This window comes from Gouania willdenowi, chromosome 24 (assembly GCF_900634775.1).
Source record: "Gouania willdenowi chromosome 24, fGouWil2.1, whole genome shotgun sequence".
NCBI lineage: Eukaryota > Metazoa > Chordata > Actinopteri > Blenniiformes > Gobiesocidae > Gouania > Gouania willdenowi.
In genome coordinates, this window is record NC_041066.1 from 7073734 (window position 1) to 7096487 (window position 22754).

The following is a 22754-nucleotide window of genomic DNA, read 5'->3' on the forward strand; positions in this document are numbered from 1 at the left end:
GAGATCCAACATTAAGCCAGTGTGTTTAATTACCTTCATTAATGCTGTTACAATGCTCCACTGATGTTACTCTGCCGTGAAGAATAAAAATCTGGTTTCTGACGCTAACAAAGAAAAACCTGATTGGTCGATGTGGTTTTAGGGTGTGAAGCTGTGAGCAGTTAAAAAGCAATCAGCGTGATGTGGAACAACAGGAGCCCGAGGCAGCCCAGGGTCAGATCCCAGCCCGATGCCCTCTGGGTACTCGCTGTAAGATGCAATCAGAGTGAAGCTCTGCAGAAAAGATAGAATCTATTTCCCCTCTGACAGCAATGGGAGCCATTCTTTCCATTTGGGTCATTCAGAAAGCAATAATCGCTTTTTGTGAAGATAGAAATTAGAAGAAAAAAAGAAGAGATCAACAGTGGCAGAAGTAAATACAGCATTTATTCATTTATTTCAGAAACTCTAATAATGTAATCACTGCAAATGTTGGTTTGATACCTTTACAGTTTACAAAGACAATGAATCTGGGATGTAAACAGTTTTTTTTTTCCTCCTAAGACTGCGTGTTCTTTCCAGCTTTATGAACTTTACTTCAGCTGCAGGAAACCAAATCAATGAGCTGCAAAGGCTGTGCCTCCTACCTCTGACTTTGCTTTGTTAGTAACACCAACTGAAAACCCACATCAGCAGCCTATTCCTGACTCTTTGTTGAATTCAAACAGCTTTCTGGACTCAGGAACCAAAACCTGCTTGGGAACGGATGGACTCAGCCCGTCTTACATCTGAAACCTGTAAACACAATCCTTTATAGAGAACACTGTGCAAATAAACACAAAGATTTGGGAACAAAAATTCAACACTTCATCATCTGAACATTCACATTTCCACTATCCTTCAGTCAAGCAAACAGAAAAACAGGAGGAAGAGAGGAAACAAAAAAGCCATTTGTTCCGTAAAATACCTGGACCGGCTTCCGTGTGTCATCACTATACTGTACTATATATATATATATATATATATATAGAGAGAGAGAGAGAGTCCACATTTGGATCCAACCAACGATGTACAACTTTAGAGATGCGAGCAAAACATCTACACTGCACACTTTGTTGTTTGACCTGACGCGACTCTAAAGCACTTTTCCATCTATATGAAGACATTGCCTTCAATTAGAATACAGGCGTTTGGGAACTCAACGTTCATGGCAAACCGTTTCCAGGTAAGACTTCACAGGAATAAACTTTTCTTTCTTCTTTTCACGTCGTCGGAGTCACTAGAGATTTCTTTTTACATCTTTTAAAACCTAAATCAGTAACAGGAGAAACTGATGCTTAAACAGATTGGCGTGATTCTTAAAACAGAACCGAGATTTTGACCGAGATGTTCCTCGTCTCACTGTATAACTGCACAAGAGATGATTGGATACGAAAAAAAAAAGTAGCTTTTTGTCCTACTTTTTAAAAAATAATTATTCTTTACATTCACATCAGGTGCTGATTTGTGGTTTTAGATTTTTTTCTGTATCCAATATATCCACTGGGCTGCTCGTTCCTGATTATGGGAGCATTTTGGAAGGCTGGAAACGGAAGTTAAATTTAGATATATACGGAGAGTCCAGTCATGGGTTTGACCTGATTTACTATTGAATTTCAAAACAATTTCTCCCAAAGTTGCACCTAGAATCAGGAAGTATCTACCCCTGGATTACAGTGGATGGACTTTCCATCTGTACAGTCAGAAATTTAAGACTCACTTTTGATGCAACTACATTTTTGGACAAGTGAGCTAAAAACACCACGTGGCGTATCAAACACCTGGCAGTGATAAGAGAAGCTTTGTGCTTCCAATTTCTCCTACAAAAACTGATTGATATGCATGTAATGCAATGCACAGGCATGCACACGCACACACTGACACATTTCCACACACTTCACACACACTCACATCAGAGCGAACTCACCTGATCGTGTTTGGAAAAAAATAATTGTGCAGGAGAATCCAGTCATTACTGTGTTTGAACATACTAAATGTGTCATGTCATGAGTGTGTGTTTGTGTGTTCTAGCGTGACGTGTGTGTGTGTGTTTATCTATCAGGATGAAAAAGAGATTTTCCCTTTTATCTAATCCGATCCCCAGGTGGTGTTTCAAAGGCACGACCCTGCTCTGTCTGACCAAAATAAGTGACTGTAGGCACAACTGGATAGACTGATGTACGTTTAAACTGCACTTCACTCACACACACTCACACAAACTTGTGCAACAACTACTCTAGATCAAACATAGCGAGGTTATTTAAATTCCAAATCTAAGAATCGGACAGAAACTGAACCTGAGGAGAACTACAAATGTAGAAATGTATGCAGAAACACACATACACAAGCACTCTTTACTTGGTTATCAAACATCAACCTTTGATTGTCTATCTGAGCTGGCTTCAGTTTACTCATCCTGTCCCGCGTGTGTCTGTCTGACTGTCTTACTGCTGGAAAGCTGATGGTCAAATACGAGAGAGAGAGAGAGTTAGAGACTGACAGCACATTTTACAAATCAAAACATTTCCACTGGTCACCACTAGAGGGCACTGTAAGCAACACAACAGCAGGCTCGGGCACTACGAAGCAACATAATACAGAATAAAAAGCATATATTCAGGCTTTAAAACCAGACCTAAGAAAGAAAACCATTTAAATAATATAGGTAGTGACTGTTTGTCTTGAGGAACTTAACACTAACAAATAGAACAACTTAATTATTGGAATTATAATACAGGGAAAATAAATTAAGCAGAGCGGAGAAACGGCGCTCGTCCACGAAAATGTTTGTCCTTCCTTTGGAGCTGGCTTTGTGTATTCCAAACAGTGAGATTTGGAGTCTTCGCTGTCCTTCGCTCCCGTCATGTGCCGAGGAAAAGGCTGAAAGCGAGAGCTGACTTGGTTACGTATTAAGTTCCATCAATATATTTTCCACCATTTCAAGCTTCCTCCAAGAGAGAAGCACTGAAACCCTGACTTCGTCCTATTGCTTTTAAGACACATATAACTGGGCGTGGACTAAAGCACTAGAGATCGGTCCTGGTTTTTGGCACCACTGGCCAATGGCTTTTAAACATACAGTACTCCTCTGCTAGGTTGTGGTTTGTGCTGCAGAGAACTAATAATGCTGCCATCCGGATATGATTTAACAGAGAGGAAGAATAAAAAGAAAACTGTACAATCCGTAGTCTTTGCTTTCTGCAGCTCCAAGTCAGTGGATGAGGTTTGAAATTCCCACAGGAATGAAGGAGGGAAGAAAACTTCTTCATGCCAATTACACGGGGGAAAAAAAACCCTCCTTGAAAACATCTCCAGCTTCCTCTGTCAGTGAAGACTCAGATTCATTATGTGATATGAGACTGTATGACAGCTGGCTCTGTGGAGGTTAATGCGTACCTGGCAGGCTGTGTGATAATGTAATAGGACTTTCTCCTTTTCAGTCACTTGTGGCTTGATGAATTTGGCACACAGGTTTGATTTGTCCAATTAGAAGCAGATGAGCATGGTTGGAAAAATTGAATCAAAAAGAAGCTGAAATAAATGCAGAAACTCAAAAAAGCAAATGTTCTGAAAGAGAAATCCAGTTCCTGAAACCATGATCATGGTGGATGGGTTTCCTTAGAAGAATCCAATAACTTATCATGAGAGCAGAGGTCAGAGCTTGGTGATGAATACTGATGATGTTCCTCCATAGAAGCATTAAATCAGGTTCTGACTCCAATCTGTGCTTCCTGCTCCATCTGTTAATGCCGACGTGCTGTGTGGACGATGTGGGAGGTGTGGTTGAATGTGTAGCTGGAGGTCAGTTCATGTCAATGGTGTTGAAGACCCACTCTGTGAACTTCTTCAGCTTGGCGGCGGAGGTCTGTGACTCCTCCTGCAGCCTCTGGTTGTCTTCCCACAGCCGTTTGATCTGAGCCTGGAGACGCAGCTTCTCCTCACGCTCCTGTGACAAACCCAGATGGAGTTATTCAACACATCGCAGGTTTACATGTGATAAACCAGGGGTGCCCAACGCATCGATCGCGATCTACCAGTCGATCGCAATCGAGCGCATTTTGTGTCGATCGTGCTTGTCGGCCAGAAGACTTCAAAAATGAACGAGAACAGCACAGTCATGTTTACCAAAAATTAAACCTAACAATTCAGCTTATAACCTCAATTTTAGGGGGCGCTAGCGCACTAATTTGTTTATTTACAGCCTCTAATGATAAGTAGAAGAAGACCCTACTCTAGCTCACAGACGCTCATGGTCACAGCGGCCTGAATGGTCACACCAGCATCATCAGACAACCTCCATGTGTGGAAGCCATGGAAGTTCTTTTAACAAAGTGAGCTACAGATACTGAAACGCTAAATGTGGTTTTTATTGTGGTTTCATTCCCTGCACACTCACATGCCCTATAACACGTTAATAAGCCATAGTAGTCAATCACTCCTATTACTGACTTTACTTCTCTGTTGTGTCAACATCAGCCTCTCAGAGAACTCACAAGATTTGGGTTAATGCAGACAAGGCATTTGTGTGTTCTGATTCAGTGCAAATATTTGATTTGTGGATTGATATAATGTGCATTTAATTCTGCTATAACAGAACTGTAAGTTAAACAAACTGCCAACCATCACACTTTCACAGAGTTTTGGTTTTACCATGATGAATTGGAAATGCTCCATTTTACTCTGTAAAACTTTATCTTGAAAATATTTGTATTGACTTTAGTTACATTTCATTCAAACTCAGTTTTTAAGTGTTACTGCTTCAATATTATTATTATATTTTCATATTATACAAATATTTAATAATTGTAATTGTTGAAATATTAAAATCAGATTATTTACAAGTATAACCCCCCAAAAAAAGTACATCGCAAAGAGGTGTCCATGGTAAAAGTAGCTCACGAGCCAAAAAAGGTTGAGCACCCCTGTGATAAATGATCAACAAAACAGAACAAAAATGGCCTCGACGTGACTCCAAATCCCACAATGCTATGCACACAACTTTTCTGAAGTTCAAGTCACATGACTTGATTTTAATGTTTTTGCTGCTGATTTTCGATTTTTGAACTGTTAAATGTTTTCTGATGCACTTTTTAATCATGTAAAGCACACTAAATTGCCTTGTGGAGCCCAGAGTTCACAGCAAGCATGGTGACGCAGGCGACATTGCTTTTAGTTGTTATGCTGCAAAGAAGTGGAACAAACTGCCAGCAGAGTTGAAGTCAACATCCAATGTGAACATTTTTAAATCCTTTTCTCTGCTGCGTATGATTGAGAGGGCTGCTGATTTTAATGTTCATATTGATTTTTTTCAATGTTGAATGTTTTCTGTTGCACTTTTTAATAATGTAAAGCATATTGAATTGCCTTGTGTATGAAATGCGCTATACAAATACTTTTGCCTTGCCTTGTTTATGATGGATTGGATAACAAACTTTTGAGCAATTTCAACCTTTGTGAGTAAATTGTCCCATTTATCGAGTGAAATACCTTAGATTTATTGATCTACGAGGCCTAAACTATGTCTATATCAGTGCTAGCTATCGTCCTGAGCACCTTTAAGTATTACTTCATATGTAAGTGATGAAAAAAAAAAGTTGTGCCGCATATTTGCTTATTTCCATTGGGGAAAACTATATCTAATTGTGGATAAGTTGTGTGTTCACATGGGAATATGCATGTGGGTTTATGTTTATGGATCTGGCAACACGGGAGTTGCATTTGAATGGTCTTTTGGGAAATGTAGAATTACAAAGCAGGGGTTTAAAAGTCAGGCTGATCATACTCATACAATAAAATGATCAGAACCCACCCATATATTACTCCACTCACTCCAAACCAATCTTGTCAATCTCATTAATCTGGTTCTTGTTTAGTTTTTGTCCCTTTTGTTGTTTCTTTCATTGATTTATCTTTACCTGGTTGCCTTTATGAATAGAATCAGTTTGTTAAAGTAATGTATTTGTGGCTGAAATGCATTCAGATCCGCCATTGTCAGAATCTGATTGTTACTATCACAACACAATATGCATATAGCTGTAAGAAAATGTAGTAAGTTGGAGAATTGTGTTTGAAAATGTACCAGTTGTCTACTTTGAAAATAAAAAATAAGTTCTAAAAAAAACTCAAGCTGATTTGCTACAATGTAAAAGTCTGAAAGGGATGTGACTCGCCTTCTTTAGGTCGTCCTGCAGCATTTTCACCACAGCCTCCAGTTTTGTCACCTTCCTCTCCAGACCTATGTGGCCCTCACTGTGAGGAAGAAAAGACAAATCTCAGTCATTTGATTCCAAGCAAGTCATGTTACATTCATCATCAATACATTTTTTTATTTGCTCTTATTTAAAAAACCTATTTTAAACCGAAGTGAAATACCTCGATGAGGGCCGTGACATGGGGGCGGGCTGCAGCTCTATGTGTGGCTGCTGAGGACTGGAGGCCCCACTGCTTCGATGACCTGGGTCACCAAACATGTAACTTCTCTGAACTGCAGAGAAAAACACCAACGTAAAGCCTGGGCACATCCACCACAACTTCATCTGACCCTAATGAGGAGAAACTGACCGTAATGTGTGGTTCTGTCGTTCTCAAAAGTGTTGGCCACGTCCACCAGGTGCGTCCACCCCAGAGGACTGTCCCTATTGGACAAGGGGAGAGGCATCAGCTCCTGGGGGAGAGGTCCACGGTGACGCTCCACCAAATCCACCAGGGATGTGTCCGACGCAGAGAGATCACCTTTGAGAGAGAATTTGGACAGAACATAAAATCTCAACACAGACACAAATGTGTTTGAGTAAAAAAAAAGTGCATGGATTACTCAGGGTTCCTACAGTTTTAGTCAAATTAAATTCAAGACTTAAGACTTTTTATTGCCATTTGAAATTAAATGTATGACCAAGTTCACAGTAAACATAATGGGGAGGGACGCCACATCGACAGTTTTTTGTAGTGTCTAGTGCAAAAATGCGACTGGCGGCCCCAAAAGTAAACACACAAAAATACACAAAATGACAGTAAAATACACAAAAAAAACAGATCACTAAAATCACTCCAAAAACACACAAGATTACTACAATAAGAACCAGAAATCTATAAAACAAAAATACAAAAAAAAACATTTTTTTTTTTTTTAACAAATGTTACCATTTATTTTTAAATGTGAGACTAATTACAATCATAAAATCATACTTACGTGTTAACATGTAATTAAAATTAAATTAATTGACAATTAAATGACAATTAAGGCCTTATTTTAAGATTCATGAATGTAATGCTTTTTAAGGATCTGTGGGAACCCTGTTACTGTTGTGCTTTGTGTATTTTTTAATATTTTACTGCGTTCTGTTTGCACAACAATTGCCTATGAATGAACTATTTTGCATTGCTGTGTCTGACTCTTTCCTCCAAACAACCCAACAAATCAACATCAGCAGCCTTCCAAATCCCAGATTCTCCTTCCTCATCTTTACCGTGCAGTTTGACTCCCAGCTTGTAGGAGGGCCGTCTGAGGGGCACACCACGGGTGGTGGGGGAGCGAGGCAAAGTGGAGCAGCTGAAGAGAACGTCGGCGCCCAGCGTTGGTTCTGCCACGTTGTCTCTCAGCGGGGGGAGGCGCTGACCACGATAGATGCTCTCATCGGACAGGGTGCGATGGAGTGATCGGCGGCGCCCGAGCGGCTGGCTTGGCGGGGATTTCTGGACGTGCTGATGCAGCAGAGAGTGATAGAAAATAAAGCTAACATTTGTGACCTCTACACGGACATTGATTACATCACAGGACTGGATGAAACACATTTGTAGAGGTTAAAGTGTTAGTACACCCCCAGGTTTTTGTTGAAAAAGTGCATTCCAGGCCACTTTACAATAAAAACAGAATAAAAAAACAGAATAAAGACAAGCAATGTAGGCAAAATTAAGGATGAGGATTTACAGTGGGCAAATTGGAAGAAATGGGTTTTAAGTCTGGGTTTGAAGAGGGGTAAGGTGTTGAAGTTTCTGATGTTTGGGGGGAGGAAGTTCCAGAGTTTGGGAGCTGAGTGACTGAAAGCTCTGCTCCCCATGGTACTGAGGCGGGCAGTGGGAAGATTGAGGTGGATGGAGGATGAAGACCTGAGGGAGCGAGAAGGAGTGATGATATGAAGGGGGTCAGACAGCTAGGGGGGTTGTGGATTGCCTTTAAATTGTACAGGGGGATTTTGAAGTTGATTCAGAATTTGATGGTAAGCCAGTGGAGCTGCTGGAAGATGGGGGAGATGTGATCAGAGGAGGGGGGTTCGTTGATGATACGGGCTGCAGAGTTCTGGACCAGTTGGAGTTTATGGGGGGATTTGTGAGGAGTGAATTGCAAAAGGAGTGAATTGCAAAAATCGATCCGGGATGTGACAAGGCTGTGAACCAGGATGGCAGTGGAGTGAGGAGTGAGAGAGACGATTTATGTTGTGGAGGTGGAAGTATGCCGACCGGGTTGTGTTATTGATGTGGGAGTGAAATGATAAGAAGCTGTCGAGGAAGACACCCAGACTCTTGACCTGAGGGGAGGGGGACACAGTGGAGCTGTCAATGGTGAGGGAGAAAAAAATAGCTTTGGAGAGGATGGATTTGTGCCAATTACGAGGAGTTCTGTCTTATTGTAATTAGGTTTGAGGAAGTTGGAGGTGAACCAGTTTTTAATTTCTGAAAGGCAGTGGGTAAGGGAGGAGAGTGGAGTTGTGTTTACTGGACAGATAGAGCTGGGTGTCATCCGCGAAGCAGTGAAAATGAACGCCAAATTTTCTGGAGATATTGCAGAGTGGAAGGAGATAGATGGAAAAGAGAAAGGGGTCCAGGACGGAGCCCTGGGAATGACACTCCCAGTCACAGCAGCCCCGCCCCCGCAGAGCTCACTGAGGGCTGTGAGAGGAGGAAATCTAGCTAATCATATATGCATTATGCATTTTAAAAATAATGAACAGGTGACTGAGGAAAACAAACTTTCAATTCAATCATGTAACAGATGGTGAGTGTTTGAATGATGATTATAAAAAGCTATTTTTTTTATACACAACTCAACGTAAAATTAAGTCAACAAATGATTTTTTTTTAGCATATTGTGAAAGGCTAAGAGTAAAAATGTGTGTGCAGTGATTAGTGTAAAGCCGTCTTTCCCACTTACTTCACCTCTGTATTTTTTCAAATGCACACAGGAAGTGGCACCCACAATCAAGAGGTAGAATAAAGCTGCTGGAGACGATCATTTCTTAGATAAAGACAGTGTATGTGTAATAGATCAATACATTTAAGGTCATTCGCTCAAAAAAGATGTAAAAGTTTGAAATTGCCACTCAAAAGTTTGTTTTGATCTCCACTGGAAACACTCTCAATGACATTAACGGAAAACTTTTGTGTGTTGCATTTTGGGATGTGGAGTCCCGTAGATGGATGCAAAGAAGTGTTTTTACTTCATTCTTATGGTGATTTCTTCACCAGACAATGAGGACAGTGATTGGCTTTGACCACTTGCAGCGCCACGGTTGGTTCATATTAATCAAGGCCCACCCAGGTGTTGTTCAAAATCATTTCTGACGTCTCATAACAATGATGGCATCGTGCAGAACCACATGTTGGTGGAAAAACAGTGATTAAAAGCATTTTAATGCCAAAAACTTTAGGAAATAATACAATATTCACTGTGTTCACAAATTAATTATTGCTGTTGTGTAACACAGTAATGCAGGATTTTTTATGTTGCTGTTTTAATGATTTTAAAATGCATTTAAAATGACTTTTTTGACTTGACCTTAATCATGTTTTTACATGATAAAGATCATTCATTTACATGAATCACTTTTAATGGCTTGTTGCTGAAATATGCAACATAATGTTGCCTTGCTTTGTTGGCCTGATATAAAAATGCTAATCTAAATAATCATAGTTTTAATCACAAACATTATTGCTTTTATTGTAATTTATCAGAATTCAGAGTTGACAAATACATTTGTCATGGATGCACTGGCCTTGGGCTGTGGGATAACACTCATACTGGGCTCAACCTTAGACACGTTGTTCCCAAATACCTGTTTTATGGAATTTCCACTCACCTCTTCCTCTGTTCACAGCCACCACCATTATTCCTAAACCACACACTGGTCACCAAACTGGCTTGACAACACAACAATAAACACAATATACACAACCACAATTTCACATCGCATCACTTAAAACTATTCCTCACCCATTCCATATCCTATCTTGTATCCCTCTTCCCTGCTAACTTCCCCACCCCCCTCCAACCCCTCACCTTGGTGTAACACTGCCCTCTCTTTTTTACATCCTCCCTTTAATAAAGTATTTCTTACCCTTCCCTAGGGAGGGCTGGTGACGGTCACAATTATGCAATGAAATAAATAAATGTATTTAATTGCAATAATAAAATATGCATTGCTGTCAAAAGATTGCACTTCTTGTAGTGTTAACCTTCGAAAGCATGTGCAGACAAGGTAAAAAAAAAAAAAAAAAAAAAAAAAAAAAAAAGAATTCAGAGTTGCCTTGAATCCAGCGTCAGCTGCAGAAAAACGCTGGTACGGAGATGAAGGGAAACACGTTATTTTTGTGTTTTTTGGCTTGTTTTAACTGGCCAATCCAGATTTCTGGGGGGCCACCCACAATCAAAATCCTAGCCTCACCCCTTGAGACATTGAAATTTGGCCCCAAAATAAACATCCGCCATTGTTTTGCTGCAACTTTCAGTCCATGAAAACACCAGAGATGTGTTGGGAAGTCATTTGGGGCAAACAAAATAAATCACAAAAAAAAGGAAGTAGAAACACTTCTATGCATCCGTCTAAGACAGTGGTGCTCAAACTTTTTTGGCACAAGTACTGCCTTTCTCTTAAATTTGAATCCAAGTACCCCCTTTGTCCAACATTTTGTTTAGAAAACTATAGAGTGTAATGATAATGATGGAATGAATGAGTAATAACACATTTTAAAGAATCTCATTTTGTAAATAACTGGAAAGAAACAGTATTTACTGCAGTGGTTCCCAACCTTTTTTGGATCATGACCCCATTTTGATATCAAGAATTTCTGGCGACCCAAAGACATTTTTTTCTAGAATTAGTTTTTGATCACGTTTGAGCTCAGATATTGTTTTTAATGCATTTTAGTTGAACTACATTTATATTTCACCAAGTGAAAGTATAGAAATACAGTTGTTTAAGATTGTGTGTTGTTTTAATTCAACCCCACATGGGGCCCCGATCCCAAGGTTGAAAAACACTGATTTAGTGTCTCTCGAATCATATTATTTCTATAGTTTTTCTAAAAAGTTTGGGACCAACACTGACACTTCAATTGTTAAATTTACATTCTTTCTCTCTCAAGTACCCCATATAGTACCATTGCGTACTCCCATTTGAGAAACACTGGTCTACAGGATTCCACATCCCACAATGCAATGCACAAAACTTTTCTGACAATGTCAATAAGTGTGTTTACGATGGAGATGAAAACAAACATTTGAGTGGCAATTTCAACCTTTTCTCATTATTTTTTATTGATTTATGAGGCCGACACCGTCTTTATCTGATTTAAAAAAAACTTACCGTTATCAGCTTTAATCTCTGCCATTAAAAGCTGAAGGAATTTAAGTTCACCAAACACAACACACAGATCATATAACATGGTGAGAAGTGATTGAACACATCATGAGCAGAAGTTAACTGTTTGGTTGTTAAAAGGCTTTGAATGCAGTTAATCAGACCTCAGAAACTCAGAATTACCTTTTCTTTATGTTTGCGTGGGGGTGGAGGACTGTCGGGAAGGCCGTGCCTCTTCATGTCCTCCTCCATGGTGGACTTGGCGTGAGGCTGAGGCGAGTGCATGTCTCTGAGGGACGGCCTGGCTGCTGGGGTGGGAATCACATCCACTGCACTTTCTCCAGGAGATTTCCTGCAACAAACACACACACGAGCATGACGTGAGGAATTCATTTTAGTATTCACAAACACAGAGTTTTTACTCGTAACATATTTTAAGTCTACGCGTTCCACTAGTAGCACAAGACGATTTTGCACACTAGGGCACTTAAAACCATTTCTGTTAACTAGTACACTCAAAATCCCACTTGTAAATAAGGGTGTAAGAAAAAATTGAATAGGCGACATATCGTGATATTTCACAGTGCGGAAATCATGTTTTTTTTATTGAAAAAACATTTAATTAATTTTTTTTAATTGCGCTAACATATACATAGCACATAAACACCTGGCCACTAGGTGTCAGTGAACCACATCAGACCTTGTTAAACTACTTCACTCCATCCATCCATTTTCAGACCCACTTATTCCTGTTTGTCAGGGTCGCGGGCGTCTGCCGGTGCCAATCTCCGGCTCTCATTGGGTGCTGGGCGGGGGTACACCCTGGACAGGGCGCCAATACTTCACTCCTCAAGGCATTTTAGCTTGAAAGTTGATTGCACTTTATTTTCATAAAACATACTGGAAACTTTTATAAATGTATGTGGTTAGTTCTTTTTTTTGTTTAAGAATTTAAGAGCTTAGAATCAGAATCAGTTGTAGAAGCAAAAGTTTAACTTTTTTCCATGAGTATAAATAAAATGAAATAAAATGTATTTCACACCATTTTGTACTTGAGGTGAAATTTGTAATTATTGATATAGTGATGTATATCGTATTGTTTAGTAGTAGGATATATCATATCGTGACATGCAAAATGTGAATCGTATCGTCATTTAAAGTGTAATCATAATATATGACATAATTATTACACCTATATATAAGTACAATAATTAAGTGTATCTAATTTAATCTAATATTCATGGCAATGCACACCCCTACTAGTACTAATGTTTTCATTCTACTAGTAGTACTAAAAAAGCCATAAGATTCACTAGTAGTACTAGTAAAGGTAATGCAAATAAAGTAGGAGGACCAATAACCAAATCCAACTTCATGATTGGTTACAATATTTTTGAAAGCTAATGCTCTTATTAGCATATAATGCTTACTACTAGTCTCATGTTTTGCTTCACTCGTAAAGTGTTCTAGAAAACCAGTTTTGAGCACTAGTAGAGTAGAGTAGAGTACTTGTTAATTTTGCACTAGTAGAGTAGAGTAGAGTACTTGTTAATTTTGCACTAGTAGAGTAGAGTAGAGTACTTGTTAATTTTGCTGATTAAATTTGCTGTTGTTAATTTTGCTGATTAAAAACTTTCATCATAGTTTTAGTCGACTGTATTTTTTTAAGTGACAATAACTAAACTATGATTAATTGAAAAAATACATGTGAGCGAGAACTTTATCTTTTATATCGATAGATATATTTTTAGTCAAAAGACTATTTGCTGTTAAAATGAACACTAGTAGTATACGGTAGATGTATATATGTAACTGGATGTGTCTTGAAAACTAAGTACATTATTGTCTATTTCTAACATTTTATTCATTTGTTGTTGTGGGTGTTTTTTTTTTTAAACTTTTTTCCTCCACTATATTCTATTGAACCCGGTGTCATGTACTGAGTGTGCATTGTACTGAAATTTTGCAAAAAATAAATAAATACATTTTTGTTTTCAAAGTGAATGGACACGTGTTTTATTTATTTTTAGTGTTATAATCTCAGTACGGAGGTAAACTCAGTACGTGACACCAAAAAGGGACATAAATGAGATAAAAAAAAGGGAGTAATTATGTCGGGATCTCGACTTACTAAGTCAAATGCCTGTTTACATCGCGTATTACGGTAAAGCCGTCATAAGCCAACAGGAGCTTCATGGTGCGTTCAAGTACACCTCAGTTGCAAGCATTAATCACACCAACAGTACTGTACAGGCGTATTGTACCAAAAATCCAATTGTGTTTCGCAAAGTCCACCACATTCTTGTTCTGCAGCCTCTCCTGTGCCTCTGTGTGCTACAGAGAATGTAGTTGAACAATGGCATCGAGGTACAGTGATGTGTTGTGATTTATGCTTGCAACTGAGGTGTACTTGAACGCACCATGAAGCATTTTTTGGTACAAGACGACTGTACAGTACTGTTGGTGTGATTTAAGTTGTACTTGAACACACCATGAAGCTCCAGTCGGCTTCTGACGGCTTTACCGTAATACGCGATGTAAACGGGCATTCTACTTTGAACCGTAGATTATCCCGAGTTAATTATTGATATTAATATTGAATATCGATCCAAATATCAGCCAGAAAACAAATATCACAATTTATCGAACTGCATCTAAAATCTCCGATACATATTATATTATATTTATTCAACTGTAGAATACTGTAGATATTATGTCGAAGGTGTATGTAACCAATTGGTTAATAATAAATAGGTTAGTTTTTCTCATCCCTACTTTTGCTGACTATTGTTCTCTTTTTGAGTAACATCACTTGATCAAACCTTTTCTAACATTCCACACTCCAAAATAAGCAATAAAAGTATGCATGATTCGTGCCGATATTGGATCAATATCAGCCAATATTCAAGGTTGCAATATAGGTATCGTATCAGAAGTGAAAGAGTTGTATTGGGACATCTCTAATAATTATCCCCCTTTTTTTTATCTCATCCATGTCCCTTGCCGGGCTCCGTAATATTGTTTTTTTATCTGAAGATCGCAAATTCGAAGATGGTTATGTAGTAGGAAAACTTTACAATATTTTTACTGTTGTCTGAAATGAACAAAAACTAAGTTATACCCAACCCCCACCAAAAAAAAAGAAACCACTACTAGAGCTACACTATCTATATTGTATTAACAGCCCTTCATGCAGTACTCCATTGAGCCACCAGGGGGAAAGCAAGTACAGTCCAATCGTTCTTGCTATTGCTAGTAGATAATGGTACAAAGGTGGGTGGAGAAGTAATCTGATTAAAATTAGTTCCATGTGGCAGCCCTGAACAAACTTACAGTGAAGATGTCTTATAATAGAAATAGAAAAATGCAGATAAATTCATTCCATTTGGTCTCACGAATGCAGCCCATCTGCTCCAAAGGCTGGGTATTATTATGAATGAGGGTAAACAGCTGTCGACATGCACATAATCATTTCTGTACCCTCTGCAGTGCATGCGCTGATCCTTGTGTACATGGTGGGTGGATAGGTTGATTAATCAGACATCTTTATGAAGCAAAGTAATCTCCCAACAATAAAACACTGGGAGAGTTTATGGCTCCGTCGGGTAAAGCACCTACAAACAAGCTCAACATTTTACCGCTCTTCAATTCGTCATTGCCCACTCTTACTTTCTTGTGTCTCCAAAGTCCACAGAGTTGATGGTGGAGCCGGGCTTCCTCCAGCCAATTAGGTACTTGGACTGAGCTCCCTGTCGGGGGTAGAAGCTTTTGGGTCCAGGAGAGACTGAAGACTGGGATGAAGGGGAAGTAGTCGAGGAGGAAGATTCATCTCTGGGAGAACTGTGCCTGGGAATAACATGAGGAAGGAGAGAAAAACCAATGAGTTTTGGTGCTTTGGTCATGGTTCTGATTCAGGGTTGGGGTCAATTGCATCATTGATAATTCATTACAATTATGACATAATTATAATTGTGAAAAGCTATTGCTGTAATAATCACAATTCAAAATAAATTGACTTCAGATAATTGACTATGTAATTGTAATTGGCATGGAAATTGTACAAAAACTGTCAAGTACAATTTAATTAAAGGAAACCATGTTACAGTTCTAAGTCTTACACATACACAGTTAATAATTATTAAAATATGTTTCATATCAAGGAGTTTTAGGAAGACTAACAAGGTAACAACAAGGTTATTTATTTGAGGATCAGTAATTGCAATTAATTTAATTTGAACTTTAGTAATTGAGAACATAATTGTAATTGACTTTTAGGGGAACATAATTGTAACTTTAATTGGAATTGGAAAAAATGACAGTCACCATAAACATAATTAAATTGTAATTGAAGATGCATAATTGAAGACAGAATTGTAATTGAAAAATGTAATTGACCCCAACCCCAAATATGAGTTTTTTTTTACATCATAAATTCATTTTTGTGCATGTAAACAACTCAACCCAACAGTAAAGCCTCTATGATTTGTGTTTATCAGAGTTAGAAAACTGTTGCAAACTTTGAGCATTTTTCCAGGAAGCAAAACTCTGTGCAAAGTCAAAGTATGACACTATCATGGATAGTATATAAAATATCAACTCCTCTACAAGCCCAACAATCCAGAAAGTAACTCCTAACACAAGCTCAAACTGATAAGAATATTCATTTTAAAGAACAAAGTGTACTCAAGTTTCTAGTTGTTATTGCACACATACATTGTAAATGTGAATGTTCAAAGTAATTAAATAGATTAAGTAGTTTATACTCAAAGTGATAGAAAAAGTTCTACTAACTTAATTATGTCAAGTAGGTGTAAAATGTTCTTCCTTTTTTTTTTTACTAATAATATTTGAGTAAATGGAACTATACTGTATATGTTTATAAGTATGCATAACCTAAAAACACAACTTAAGTACAACTTAATATAATTATGTAATTACATGCTAAGAATGTTAGTCATATTGTTTCAAATAGGGATTATTTAAAAACTAAACTCACTTTAATTTAACTGATATCAAAAAGTACAAGTAGCCAGTCATCCTTTTACTTTTAAAGGTGCAGTCTGCAACTCTTATAAAAGCTAAAGCTGGCACTATGTAAGGACAGCTTTACATCAAACTAGTAGTTTGTGTGAAAAAAACAGACTCATTGAGTCCCCCCTGCTGCTCCTGCAGCCTTTGGCAGATTACCAGAATGCACCGCGACCGAGCAAAAAGAACCAATCAGAGCCAGGATTGCGTTTGATGGGCTGTCTGACAGCTGTTGCTCACAGGCCCCGCCCTTTTCCCGGGGCTGGAGCGCCGCACATTTTTACAGTGTATGGACTGGAGGAGTAGAAGATGGAATTAGTGACGTTCCTGCTAGAACGGTAATTACTGCTGCGTGATTTACATTATGTTTGATTTGTAATTGTTACACTAGAACTCTGTGGTGCATGTGTTGTTCGTGTGTGCGCAGCAGCCTTCGTGTGGGCTGCTGTAAGTGACACTGTGTTGTTGCTGCTGCTGCTGAGGTGTGTGTACATAGAGAGAGAGAAGCGCTGCAGTAACATGCTTTTAACAGAGCATGTTACATTACTGCGATGTTGCTGTCGGGCTAACTTTAGCTTGCTAGCTCCTCTGAAGGAGGGACTTTGGAAAGTTTGGAGGCAGGGCAAGAGAGCAGCAAGGAGGGAGGGGAGAGAGGGATCTGAGAGTTGCAGACTGCACCTTAAAGTTAATCAACTTAAAAAAATTAAGGTAACCGATTGCCTTATTTCTTAGTTCTCGTAACTTATTGGGGTTTACAGTGTAGAAATCAGATTTTAAGTCGAGGACAGACCTGGAATGCGACCCGGCTTCACTCAGACTGAAAGTGCTGCTGTCTCTGACGAGCAGATGCGTGGGTCGACCCGGTGCATCCATGCTTCTTTCCCCAGGAGGTCCAGGAGACTCCGCGGCGGCTGGCGACCTCTCCAGCATCCTTCGGCCCCCCTCGGTGGGACTGTGCCAGGGGGAGGCCGTTCGCTCACGACTCTCCCTGCTCCCACTGGGAGCCAGCAGAGAAGTGGTGCTGCCGTGGTGGGAGTGGGGGTGGGAGTGGTGAGATGCTCCGTACGAGCTGGTGTCAATGCCGCTGTCGGCCGAGACGCCCTGAAGGTAGCCGCCTCCCCCCAGGCCATTGGGCTCCAGGTCACCTTGGTCGCCCACTGAGCCGCCGCCGCCTGCGCCGAGCTCGTACCATTTGTCGCTGTCGCTGTGGCCCCCGCTGGACGCTGTGCTGGACAGAGTGTTGCTGCTCGAGTGTCCAGAGTATGGGCCGTCAGACTGGGAGAGCAAAGACAGGATGGTTGAATACATTTAATTATAAATTATTAAAATGTTTAGTAATTATGGTGTCATCAGAAGAAAGCAGAAAATAAATCACATAGTATATAATAAATAATAAATTAATACTGGGTATTTTATTTCACTAATGAACCAATGAGCATCATCATTCATGGGCCACATTAAGCCTCTCAGAGCTTTTCTATTGCTGCACACATTGCTTTTCTTTGTAAAATAGCTTTAAACAACAAATCCAAAATACCACAATCCTCTGGTGCAGGGGTCACTAACCTTTGACAAACTGCGAGCTACTTCAAAGATACTGACTAATCTGAACTTCTTAAATCCTAAAATAACTATACTAGTATTTAACAGAGAACAGAGTTGATGCTTTCAGGGATCAACTGTGGCTTAAAGATTTAAACACAGCAGCAACGAGGTCTGACCTGACTGCCCTTCTTCGGTGAAAGGTGGATGACCTGCTCCTGCCTCTGGATTCGAGGAGCTCCTGAGTAGCCTTGACCAGACTTGGACACTGGAGCCTCTGCAGTAATAAACAGAACATTACACACAGCTGGAGCCAAAAGGAAACACACTTTGGCTACGTTCACACAGCAGGTCTTTTTTTGTGCTCGTTCATATTGCATATTAAATGTGACTTCTATCAGATTACAGCAGGGGTGTCAAACTCATTTTAGGCAGGAAAATAAGCATTTTCAACAGTAATGAGCCCCAGTTTGCACTTCTGCACATTAATGATAAAGAAACAGACAATATCCAAGCAGACAGACATAATTTATTTAAACTTCTTTGATTTTGTACAGGTATTTAATAAAAATCCTTTTGATAGCGGCAAAGAAATCTATCTCAAGGAAGTGGGAAAGAGTGGATCCTCCTACCCAGGACCAATGGACATAAACAATCCATGGAAAAATTGACATCGCTTGTGACGTGCAGATGAAAATCAAATAGGAGAAATGGATGTTATTCAAGGCTAAACACAGAGACAAAGGCTGAAGGAAGAAAATGGAAAAGATCTGTGTGGAAACTGACAGAATACAGGAACTGAGACAACCTCTGAAACTGTAAATCTTTTTGTCTTGCAGTATTCCTAATATACCCAACAAAAAACTTTATTGGATTTTGTGACCAATTCTTATTTATTTTGAGCAAATTTTGTGGAATAAAGAAAGGAAAATGTGTAGAATTTGAAAAAAATGTTTAAGTTCTTTGAACAATTTGAGATTAAAAAAGGAGTTTCATTAAATTAGTGTTTTTGAAGGTGATGGGATATCTACAGCTGAATTATTTTCACATTGATTTATGTTTTCTCTGTCATTATTACTTTCTCCTGAGTGCCGCATTGGATAGTTTAAAGCAGTGGTTCTCAAATGTTTTTGTCTCAAGTACCTACCGTATGTCCGACTAATACATTTTGCTCAGAATACTATGAAAAGATAATTATAGAGCATAATGATAAAATGAATAAGTGATAACACACATTTTAAAGAATCTCATTTTGTAAATAAGAATTAAACAGTATCTATTTCTCTAGTTTTTAACATTTATAGTCATCTGTGGGATCAAAACTGATCCTTGTATTTTCAAATCATGTTATCTCTATCGTTATTTAGTTTATTTTGTTGTCTGTCTGTTCTTTTTATTATTCAGTATATTTTTACTTACTTTTTGTGTTTTTGTTGTCATTTTTGTGTGTTGTTGGTATTATTTAAATTCTTCTATCTCAGTATGTGTGTTTTTGTTGTCGTTTTGTGAGTTGCTGGTAATATTCAGTGTGATTATCATTTTTAACTGCAAAATAAACATTTTAAAACCCCATATTTTTAATGCTTTAGTTTGTTAATTTTCCTATGTCTCTCTCTCAAGTACCCCCTGTGGTGCCACTGCGTACTCCCATTTGAGAAACAATGGTTTAAAGGGCCAGATTTAGTCCCAGGGCCTTGGGTTTGACACGTGGTTTAAAGTATGAACTGAATGAATCCTAAAGTGACCCACATGCACTAAACAAAAATCGGTTTTGTGCTTTCCAAGTGTCTTTAGCTACATTAGCCTACAGTGTGAACGCAGCCTTAGTGGCATATGAAGAGAAAGAAAAACAGTAGATGTGCAAATTACTACAACAACCTTAATTCAACATAAACACTTTACTCCCCCGAGTCCTCAGCCACAAAAAAAATAAATAAATAAAAAATCTGCTGCCATCATAACAAATACACATCGAACAGAAATGAGTCCCCGGACGATCCCTGCCAGCTCAGTTTGTCCTGGACGAGCTGTGCTGCGTGACGGGATATACACATTCACGTCCCACGGCAAGTCTCCCAGTATAAATGGGGCTATTGTGTAACTTTTCCAGATGTTATGCAACTAGACAACAGATCAGATAGTTAGGCAGATAGCTAAGGAGAGCCATCATAACATCTGCTGGGGTAACATTGAAAAAGTCTAAATGTGTGCCTGTTGTAGCGTCACAGCCGACGGTGTTTTCTGATTATGGAAAGAGGGCTGCTCATGTTTGTGCTTTTTTTTGTTTTGTTTTCCTGTACATTTGCCTTCGAGTCGTATGCAATGATGACTTCACTGCAAACAGAAAAAAAAACATGTGGTGTAGTTTTTAAAAGCACAGAAAAGCAGAAGGTGAAATATAAAATCATTTTCTGTATTAATACTTATGTATATGTGTAATGTGTACATTAGGGCCACACTAAAATGAAATGAAACCTGAGATTAAAGTCTTAATTTTATGAGATTAAAGTCATCATATTTTGAGAATAGAGATGTAATTTTATGAGCATAAAGCCATATCTTTAAAAACTCGTAACGTTAAAACCCTCAGAATACCCTGTTGAAGTGAACGCAACTAAAACCGACACAAAAAAGGCTATTTGCTCCAAATCAGTCTGATTCTTTCGTCGGAAACAAACGCAAACGTCAACAAAGTGGCTTTAAATTCCTTAAACAGATAACAGATGGTGATGATGGGCCAAACGACTCAGTATTTTGTCATGTGTGAAACCTAAAGAGAAGTACAATAATCTCATTAAATGTTCCACATTCGGCATAACTCACGAGTGACCACAACACAGCACGACCCTGTTTGTATCTCAATTTTATTCTTGAACTATTATTACTTTATTCTTGAAATATTATGACTTTATTCTTGCAATGTGATAACTTTAATCTCATAAAATTATGATTTTATTAAGATATGACTTGATTCTCCTAAAATTACAACTTTATTCTCTTAATATTACAATCTCCAGACATGCAAACACCAAAGGCATGAAAAAGGTGACAAAAAAAATCCATCATACGGGATCCTCCCCCAGAGAATTTTTTTATTTTAACACATAAATTAAGCAATTTTGAACACTCTGAAGAGTAAAATAAAGCAAAATACACTATTTTCATCAAGCAAAAAAAAACATGTATTCACACCACTCAAGTTGTGGTTTGTGAAAAACAATAAAAATATATATACGAAGAATTGTGATGTTAAAGTAAAAGTACCAAACATTTGTACAATTCACTTTGTTACTTAACACCACTGCTGCTGAACTACTGGTTTTATAGTCCTTTTAACAGTTCCCATCATGCGTCTTTTTTCTTTCCTCTTTTGGTCTGAACCAGACACTCTTTGTTTCTCCACTGCTTTTACTTTGTTCTCAGCTGCACTGTCATCGTAGAGTAAAATAACTGGCAAACATTAACAGGACTTACATAGGGCACTATAAAATACATAATTTTTTTTCCAAATTCCATTTTTTTTTATCCTGTGGTTTTTCTGTTTTTTTTTTTTTTTCTTGAAGAATAAGAAATGTTATCAATTTTTTTTCAGAAAATATTGGTTTTCAACTTTTGTGAGTAAACAAAACAAATAATAATAATAATTTTTTAAAAAAGAAAACCGTATTTAAACAGAAATGTATGTCAAAATAAAAGTGTAATTTAAAACCACGCGTAAGCTCCAATTGAAAGGGAGCTATAGATTGTACTGACATGGATTATTCTTACTGCTCCTTTTTCATTATTCATAATCATACGTCATATAAAGATGTATGTATGAGAGCAGCATTAATGTCACCATATGTCCCCTCAGGGATCAATGGTTTACTGAATCTGAGCAGGTTTACTAAGTTTTGATCAAGTTCATTTAAAATAACCTAATTTAAATTATCCAGATGATATTAATCTAGATGATTAGACAAATGTAGACACGAGATGCATCACTTATTTCACCACTAGGGACCAGAATATTAGAAGCTATCAAGTTATCATGAACGTACGATGTTTCAGACTTTACAATCTCTGGAATCAGTCTCGTGCACAACAACACACAACTTGTTCCCACAGATCTTCTGTAGCTCTGATGAGATGTTGTTCATATTAAACACTCTGAGCAGGTGAAGCTGATGGAGGCTGCTAAGCCCCTCCCTCCCTGTTTGTAACTTCACCAGAAACGGGTTTAGCTTCACAGACACTAAAGTTAAGCAGGAACTGATCGGCTCTGTATTTAGGAGTGCTTGATGAGTCGCATAGTTTGTTTTTTTTTTGGCAGTTTAGTCAGTGTTGCAGGTGGCCGATTCGACATGTTTAGCACTGTACTGGGAAGGGTGCGGGGCGGGGGAATTAATGAACGGCCCCTTCATGATGACGGCGTTTCATTCACATTGTCACTGTCAGTGGATTCAATTCTTATTGGCCGATTAAATGATTTCTTAACGTGAAAGATATAGGGCCCTACATTCCTGATAAGAATCTACGTGTTCTCCCGTTCAAGTGAAACCGGTCTAGTCCACTCCTGTGACCTGTTCCAAGCAGGTCCATCCAGAGCGTGAG

At 38.6% G+C, this 22754-nt stretch overlaps 1 protein-coding gene across 3 annotated transcripts in view; it reads right to left on the reverse strand.

Moving 5' to 3' along the window:
* Positions 1–404: 404 nt before the first annotated feature.
* Positions 405–22754, reverse strand: part of sipa1l1 (signal-induced proliferation-associated 1 like 1) — an 87042-nt gene continuing 64692 nt past the window's right edge. For 2 of the 3 annotated variants that reach the window (XM_028439325.1, XM_028439326.1), the window contains 9 exons: positions 18341–18438; positions 17410–17894; positions 15261–15437; positions 11775–11943; positions 7485–7719; positions 6580–6750; positions 6391–6502; positions 6189–6267; positions 405–3964 (listed from right to left, as the gene is read on the reverse strand). In XM_028439325.1, the coding sequence (XP_028295126.1) occupies positions 3821–3964; positions 6189–6267; positions 6391–6502; positions 6580–6750; positions 7485–7719; positions 11775–11943; positions 15261–15437; positions 17410–17894; positions 18341–18438 (1670 nt within the window). In that variant the 3' untranslated portion in view covers positions 405–3820. The remainder of the gene's footprint in view (positions 3965–6188; positions 6268–6390; positions 6503–6579; positions 6751–7484; positions 7720–11774; positions 11944–15260; positions 15438–17409; positions 17895–18340; positions 18439–22754) is intronic. The other variant, XM_028439324.1, reaches the window with a different exon arrangement.